Raw genomic sequence first — 8,994 nt, forward strand, 5'->3', positions numbered from 1 at the left:
AACATCCAGCAAGAATGTATGAAGCCCTGATTTCAAACCCTGGTACAGAGGTAGGAGTGGGGAGGAGGCACAGCACATCTGTGCAGATCAAACTTCCTGGCGTGAAAAGCTCTGAGTTTAAAAGAACTTTTTCAGCCAGGCACCAGTGGCTCATTACAGTGGCCTGTAATGCTAACTACTCAGGAGGCTGAGATCTGAGGATTGAAATTCAAAGCCAGCTTACGCAGGAAAAGTCTCTGAGACTCTTCTCTTCCTCCCCCCCCCCCCCACAGTTTATTAGAGATCAGAGTCTCACAGATTGTGCTGCCCTGGCTGGCTTCAAACCATAATCCTCAGATTTCAGCCTCCTGAGTAGCTAGGGGTTACAGGTGTGAGCCACCAGCCTAGGCTTTCTGAGACTCTTATCTCCAATTAACCGCCAAAAAGCCAGAAGTAGAGCTGTAGCTCAAGTGGTAGAGCGCTAGCTTTGAAGAAAAAAGTTGAAGGAGCTTTGTGTGACCCATGCAACAACTATATTCACAAGACAATATGTTGGAAATGATCGGTACAACTTGAGGGGAAGGGATTCAGGGGGAGGGAAAGTAGGAGAAAAATGAGGGATAGAGTAACAAGTTTGACAAAATGTACTTATTACTTTATGTAACTGTAACTTTATGTAACTGCACATCACCTTGACAATAACAAAAAGTTCAAGGACTGCACCCAGACCCTCAGTTCAAGCCTTAGTACTGGTGCGTGCACACATGCGCATACACACACACACACACACACACACACACACACACACACACGGAACACTTTGAAAAGCTGAAGGAAGTTTCCAAGATTTCAAAGAGCAGTTTGCTGGTGAGGAAATCACATATATCTTGCAGCAGTAACAAAGAAGCAATATTGTTACAATAAAAAAAGTTTGACAAATGCTATAATATACATGATTAATTATAGCAAAAGTAGTAAAATGCTGTTTAGCTTATGCTTCATACGTTTTTGTCACTCTCTTCCTCCCATTTGTAACCCTTTCATGAGGTTGTAATTTGCTTATAAGAAATTTTATTTGTTTTAAGAGCCATTAGTTTCTAGGATGATGGATGCTAATTATCTGCTTATTTCCCTCTGGGGCTATTTTGAAATCAATTATAATTCAAAAAGATTTTTTTCTACTAAATAAATCTATCAGAAGACAGTTATTACTCACTAACTGGATCAGAAAATACTTCATTTAAATGATCTATTTAGATACCATTGTATCTTATTGCTTTTGTTTTCAGTTCCAAAGGATTCAATGTAAATTTATTTTCCTTTTGTTTCAGCGGTGTTAATGGTGGATGATGATACACTCATTAGTGCCCAGGATCTTGTTTTTGCTTTCTCAGTGTGGCAGGTAATGTTGCTAAAACTTATCCAATGCTTAAATCAATATGCTATAGTTTAACGTGGGAGTTACTCAAAACATCTTAAGGAGTATATTTCTAAAACATAAACAAAATCATCGTAAGCTGATCAAGATTTCCAGAGCTGAATTAAGCCATTTTGAAAGTTGGTTTAATATTGGGAAGTATAGGGAAGAATAGCTGGAATTATCTCCTAGAGAACAACTAAGAAATCATTTGACACAGGAAAGATGAGAAGAGATCATTTCTACAAGCCATAGACAAGTGTCTTGAATGAGAAATACACTTGTGTGTGTGTATATGTGTGTGTGTGCCTGTGTGTGTGTGTGTGTGTCTCTGTGTGTGTGTCTCTGTGTGTGTGTGTGTCTCTGTGTGTGTGTGTGTGTGTGTCTCTGTATGTGTGTGTGTGTGTGTGTTGGTCCTAGGTCTTGAACTTAGGGCCTGGGCCTGTCCTTGGGCCTTTGTGCTCAAGGCTGGTGCTCTATCACTTAAGCCACAGCACTTTTTTTGTGTGTGTGGTTAATAAGAGGTAAAAGTCCTGCAGACTTTATTGCTTAGGCTGACTTTGAACTATGATCCTCAGATCTGAGCCTCCTGAGTAGCTAGGATTACAGCCACTAGCACCCAACTGTATCAACATTTTTAAAAAGCTTTTTGAGAATGAATTTATTATCTCAAAAAATGCAATACCAGTTTAGAAATGTCTGCATTTGCCATTGGACTGTCAGGTATTAGTTTCCTTTATTTTTTTCCCCTAAATCCTGGCTTGGATAAATGAGCATATGTTGTCACTAGCACTCTGTCGAATATGTAGTTCTAATCATAACTAACTTTTACAAGTTGCACTATAATTACCTGAGACCAGAACTGCGTTCAGATACTCTGAAGGCTGTACCATACATGGTCTGATTTGTACTGTAATAATTCCTTTATTAGCATGAATGGTAGGTTGTCACAGTTCCATGTATATAGCAGACTTCTGAAATCTGTGGTCTTAACTTCATGCCTGCATTGCTGATGAATTATGTCAGCAGTTTAGATTAGTAGCTTTTCCCAGTCCTATAAATAAAAGCTTTTTAGGCTAAAAGTACTCATGTAAAACATCAACTGTGAGATTTCTATTTAAAAAAAAAATCAACCTACTCCAAATGTAAAGATGAAGGCAGGCACAATATGAGGATTATGAATAATCTAAGTAAATCATAGTTAAAGATAAACATAAACTGTTCACTGCTGGCCCATACCTAGAATCCTAGTTCCTAAGGAGGAATTGTTCATGGTTCAAAACCAGACGAATCTGGGAAACTTTTTTTCTCCAAATAACCAGCAAAAGATCAAACTATAGGTATGACTCAAATGGTAGAGTGCCAGCCCTGAGTGAAAGAACATCCAGCAAGAATGTATGAAGCCCTGATTTCAAACCCTGGTACAGAGGTAGGAGTGGGGAGGAGGCACAGCACATCTGTGCAGATCAAACTTCCTGGCGTGAAAAGCTCTGAGTTTAAAAGAACTTTTTCAGCCAGGCACCAGTGGCTCATGCATGTCATCCTGGCTACTCAGGAGGCTGAGATCTGAGGATCACAGTTCAAAGCCAGCCTGGGCAGGAAAGTCCATGAGACTCTTTTTCTCCAATTAACTACCAAAAACCAGAGTAAAGCCCTACAACAGAGATACAGTGCTAGTTTTGAGCCAAAAGCTCAGAGAAACAATGACCAGACCCTGAGTTCAAGCCCCAGGACTAGTGTGTGCACATGTATGCACATGCGCGCTTGCATGCACACGCACGCGCGCGTACACACACACACACAAACACACACACACACAGACTTCCTGGCAGAAAAGTCCAAGCTGTATGAGGTGGGTGCATATGTGATTCCAGCCACACGGAGCCTCAGAATAGGCAGATCAAGGCTGGGGGCTTGCACCTAGATAGGAAGCAAAATCCTGTCCTAAAAATAACCATGGAACAACAGAGCTGGAGGCATGGCTCCGTAATAGAGCCCAGCTTAGTAAGCACGAGGCCCTAGGTGCCAACCCCAGTACTGAAAAAATAAAAGAGAGGTATAAATAGGATTTTTTAAGTTTTAGTCAGCAACTAGCAAGAGTAATTTCCAGCCATTGTCTAAGATAATCTGACTCCTTCCATGAGTGACAGGAGTTCCTTGTGGAGTAAATTAGAGCATGTGGACAAGAGGTGCGACTCAGTGTGCACCTCTGCGCCTGTACAATCTGTTCCTCCATCCTCACTGCTTTCTCCTGCCCTCCTCCATCCAGCTGTGAAAGCCCCTTCATTCTCTGCCTTGTCAAAAGCCCCGAGGCCTTTATTCCCCATCCACCAACCTTCCTCCTTGCCTCCAGCAACACAGGTGTCTCTGCACCGCCAACGTCTCATTGGCTAACCTTGCTGCATTTGCAGCTTTCTCAGCGTGGTGACTGGTGACTCCCTGCTCCCTGTCTGTGCTGAACCGCCCTAGGCTGAGTTCATCCATAGGAGATTTAGTGAATGGAACTTGAATTAATTTTGAATTAAACTTTTAATGCATCAAGCCCTTATCCCTTTCTCCTGAGTCAGTGTTGTTTTCTTTTGCTTTGATTGAATTTTGTTTTTCCTTGTCTCAACCTAATAATATTAAGTGGTTTACTATCTTATGTCCTCAAAGTTCTTGACACATTTCCCACTTGGATGTCTATGCATACATACATACATACATATATATATATATATATAATTAGATATAGATATATAAGATATATAGGATTTATATATGTATATAAGAAATGAGCTATATATAAATATAAGATATAAGATTTATATATAATACATATGAGATGTAGAAGACATACGTAACATATATGTCATATATAAAATATTATCAATATAAATCTTATATGTGTATCCCATAATTATCATATATATATATATACCATATATATCTTATATTATCTCATGTTTTTAAGAAGGAAATACTAAAAGCCGGTGCTGGTGGCTCACACCTGTAATCTTAGCTACTCAGGAGGCTGAGGTCTGAGGATCGCAGTTCAAAACCAGCCCTAGCATCTCCAATAAACCACCAGAAAATCGGATATGGCGCTGTAGCTCAAGTGGTAGAGTGCTAACGTTGAGCTGAAGAGCTGAGGGACAGCGCTCAGGCCCAGAGTTCAAGCCCCACGACCGACCAAAAAAAAAGGAAATACTCGAGTCAAAAAGAGATTAAAATTACTATTTTTGTTTTCTTGTGGTCCTGGGTTTTTAGCTCAGGATTCTGTCTTCGATGCAGGTCCTCTACCCATAGTCCTCTTTGCTTTAGTTATTTTTCAGTGATCTCATGTTTTTGTCTATACTGGCCTTAGAGATTCTCACGACCTCCACTTTCCTGTACTTAGGGAACTTATGGGTATAAGGCACCTCACCCTAGCAACATAAAACATTAAGAAAATCAACAGTGACCTTCAAGGACATTAAATTTATGAAGTAGCCCAGAGTTAGATGAAGTTAGAATGCAGAAATAGGGAAGAAGGAAAAGTCGACAAATCAGGTTTATTCTCTCTGTAATAAATGGATAGTCTCGCCATGTATATATGTACATTTGTTTGTGTGTATTTATGCGTGTGTGCATGTCCTGGGGCTTGAAGTCAAGGCCTGGGCACTGTTTCTTAGTTTTTGCACTCAAGGCTAAAGCTCCACTTCCAGTTTTTTGGTACTTAACTAGAGATAAGAGTCTCAAGATTTGTCTGCTTGGGCTGCCTTTAACCTTGATCTTAAGATCTCAGCCACTTAAGTAGCTAGGATTACAGGCATAAGCCACTGGTGCCCAACGTCGCTCTGTCTTTAAAGAAATCTCACACTTACTTATTCTTTTTTTCCCTTGTCAGCAATTCCCTGACCAAATTGTAGGATTTGTGCCTCGAAAGCATGTCTCCACATCCTCAGGTATCTATAATTACGGCGGATTTGAACTACAAGCACCGGGGTTGGTAAATGGAGACCAGTACTCTATGGTGCTGATTGGAGCCTCATTCTTCAGTAGTAAATATCTGGAACTCTTCCAGAGACAGCCTGCAGCCCTCCATGCTCTGATAGATGAAACTCAGAATTGTGATGATATCGCCATGAATTTCATCATCACCAAGCACATTGGAAAGACTTCAGGGGTATTTGTGAAGCCTGTAAATATAATTAATCTGGAAAAGGAAACCAACGGCTATTCAGGCATGTGGCATCGAGCTGAGCACTTTCTGCAGAGGTCTTACTGCTTAAATAAGCTTGTTAATATCTATGATGGCATGCCCCTAAAATACTCCAACATTATGATATCTCAGTTTGGGTTTCCATATGCCAATCACAAAAGTAAAATGTGAAAGGGAAGCAGAGGAAAAACTTGGCACTACTATCTTTAGATCTCAGCCTCCTGAGTAGCTAGGATTAGAGCCGTGAGCCACCAGCATCCAGCCAGTTGATTGTTTTCATGAGAAGCCTGAAATGCCTCTTGAGCAAAAGCCCGAAGTGCAGGGAAAAGCCATTAAAGAACATTTTAATCCCATGTGAAAAGGAACTTTTGTCGTTCCCCTTGCTTCCCCCATGGCCCTTCTGACTGTGGTTTTGATATAGTCATCAGTGCTTTGATGTTCGTTAACTAGCCTGCTGCGATTGAGAGGGTAAGTGTCATAGTGCAACAGTATCTAGTTGTTTGCTTGCATTTTGTCAGCATTAATTGCATGAATCACTCCAAAATGCAGTTTCTTATATGCATCAGTGGGCAGCTGGGAGAAAACTGTTATTGCATTTTGTTACTGAATTTGACCTTGCTAATGTCTATCAATTCCTTATGTTTTACATAAAGTCTGTGTTTTATAAACATGTATAAAATAACTTCTGAAAGAATGACTTAAGTAAAAGCTCACAGAAGTTAAAACCCTTAGTATCAAATGGTTTTTATTATTAAAGCAGAGGTTATCTCGCGGATACTAAGCAGGTGTGTGTGTATCATACACAAATGCTTACATTCAGAACAATTTTCCCTCTCTTTTTTCAACAAGACCCAAAGCACCATATACATCCTGATGAAATTTCAGTTACACCAGATGCACTGACGAGAGAGTCCCAGCAGATGGGATTGTTACATGAATTCATGGCTTTGCCCTCCTTGGTATCTGTTTAGTCCTAGATTACTACTGCTGCTAAGGGATACTTCATTAGGTCTTCATCACTTCCTCTTCCTCTTCTTCCTCCCCCTCTTCCCTCCCCCCCACTTTCCCCTTTCCTCTCTATCCCCTTTCCTCTTCCTCCATATCTTCACATAATGCCTGCAACATTCTCAAAATAAGAGAAATGTGAAAATACAGAAATCATGATCCACATTCTAATAATGAGATCCTTGTGGTTTAGTCTATGTTGTTTCTTTACATTGGAGTGTGTCCATGCCTGGGTATCATTACATACGAAGAAAAGAACTTCGAGCCTCCATAATGTCAATTATCTGCTTTCCCCAAACTTGGTAGTCCATACTTTCTCTTACCTCTTGGTATTCCACTATTGGATAAATAAATAAACTTTAAACATCCAATGTTTAATTTTAATTTAGCAGACTCATGTTTTGTTAAGGGTGGTGTGTGTGTGTGTGTGTGTGTGTGTGTGTGTGTGTGTGTGTGTGTGTGTGCTTTATGAGTTTCTGCATATTTAATATCATGGATGAGAAAGAAGTAGAAAAACTGCCCACATACTCCATGGGAAGAGTATTCATGGGGAAAATATTTTCCAATTTTCTTTCTTATCTTGTGTTTTCAGAAATCAGTTAAGCTTGACACTCCTTAATTATATCATGTTTTCAGATATTGGAGAGCAAATACAATTCCATATACATTACCAAGACTCCTGCAAGCATGGTGACTAGACTCTTACTACAATTGTCCTTAAGCTATGTCTCCCAACACTCTTTTGCTTTTAGCTATTTGACAGTCTTGCATTCTTGTCCAGGGCTAGCCTTGGACTATGATCCTTCTATATACCACCTCTTGCATAGGAAGGATTATACTCTCACACCAAAATACCCAGACTGTAGATTGAGATGAGTGTCTCATAGTTTTGTTTAGCCTAGTTTGGTCTCAAACGGTGGATCTCCTAATCTCTGCCTCTGCAGTAGCTGTGATAACAGACATGAGCCACACTGCCCAGCCTGCCTGAACACCTCTTATTCTGCCCCCTTGTTCTTGTTAGTGAGAAAATTGCTGCAACTACCAGCAGCAGTATAGCAGAGCAGTCATGTGCAGGTTTTGCCAGTGAGAAGATTCCAGCACAAATCTTTGCCTCAATATTTACTTAACTCTGCAGTCTCAGTTTCCTCATCTGCAAAGTGTGAATCTTCTCATTTTTCTTCCATAATGTCTATGTGGTCTCAAAATTGCAATGCGGTGAGAAGGGTAAGTGAGGTATGATCACATGGTACATGGTTGTGAGGAAGAAAGGAAGTGTTAGGTTTTTAAAAAGAGGTAGCCGAGTAAGAACAGCAGCACGCATAGGTAAGGGGTAGGTTTATTCAGTAGACCTGCTGGGACCAGGCAAGGTTGGCACTCCACGTGGCTGGGAAAGGCCTAGGAAAGAGAGAGAGCTGGGAAAGAGAAGAGAGAGGAAAGAGCTAGAAAAGAGCAGCGAGAGAGGGCCTCTGGGCCTGGGCTAGGCCTTATCTAGGGTATGGGTGGAGAAAGGTGTGGCCACATCGAATTCAGATGTGACCTCAGTGGATGCAGATGTGACCTCTTCCAGGTGTCCCAGTTGCCTAGGTAACACAGGTACTGGGTGGAGACTTTGCTGTGAGGAGGGTGGAGTCTGCTGGCCATCCAGGAGCAGACCTTACAGGAAGTAGCTTGCATAAAAATACCACCACACCTTCTCCATGTTCCTGGTTCTGGAAATCACTTAGGAGTGATAGGGTTCCTGACATAAGGGCAAAATTAATGGCACAGAAAAGCCCTGCAGGCACCAGGTAGAACAGGAAGGTGTCACTAACAGACAAGGAGCCATGGGAGTTTCTCTGACCATCACCCCAAATACCTTCAGTCTCCTCACAGAAGCAGTACATATTCAGTTCAGCAACTTTGGCATAGTCAGAAGATGACCAGGAGGAAGTTAAAAGTCCACCTACCCAATTAGCAATGGCATTTTGGAAACATCTTTTTCAAGGAATGTTTCAACAGCATACCTTATTTAGTATTACATTGTATGGCTAAAATCATGATTTATGAAGTTAATTATCATACTACCATTACTGGTGGGGCTTTGCACTCTGGCCTGACTTTTACACTCAAAGCTGTCACTCTACAACTTGAGCTACAGCTCCACGTCTGGCACTGTGTGTGTGTGTGTGTGTGTGTGTGTGTGTGTGTATGTGTGTGCTTAATTGGAGATAAAAATCTCATCAATTTGTAGCCGGGCGCTGGTGGCTCACGCCTGTAATCCTAGCTACTCAGGAGGCTGAGATCTGAGGATCGCGGTTCAAAGCCAGCCCGCGCAGGAAAGACCGTGAGACTCCTATCTCCAATAAACCACCAGAAAACCGGAAGTGGCGCTGTAGCTCAAGTTGTAGAGCGCTTGCCTTGAGCTGAAGAG

The 8,994-nt window shown here is 41.3% G+C and overlaps 1 protein-coding gene across 5 annotated transcripts in view; it reads left to right on the forward strand.

The window, feature by feature from the left end:
* The window catches only part of Extl2 (exostosin-like glycosyltransferase 2), a 29,768-nt gene extending 22,827 nt beyond the window's left edge, over window positions 1–6,941 (forward strand). For all 5 annotated transcript variants that reach the window (XM_013031421.1, XM_013031420.1, XM_013031423.1 and 2 more), the window contains 2 exons: window positions 1,311–1,381; window positions 5,265–6,941. In XM_013031421.1, the coding sequence (XP_012886875.1) occupies window positions 1,311–1,381; window positions 5,265–5,750 (557 nt within the window). In that variant the 3' untranslated portion in view covers window positions 5,751–6,941. The remainder of the gene's footprint in view (window positions 1–1,310; window positions 1,382–5,264) is intronic.
* The last annotated feature ends 2,053 nt before the right edge of the window (window positions 6,942–8,994 follow it).

This window comes from Dipodomys ordii, unplaced genomic scaffold (genome assembly GCF_000151885.1).
Source record: "Dipodomys ordii isolate 6190 unplaced genomic scaffold, Dord_2.0 Scaffold139, whole genome shotgun sequence".
Lineage (NCBI taxonomy): Eukaryota > Metazoa > Chordata > Mammalia > Rodentia > Heteromyidae > Dipodomys > Dipodomys ordii.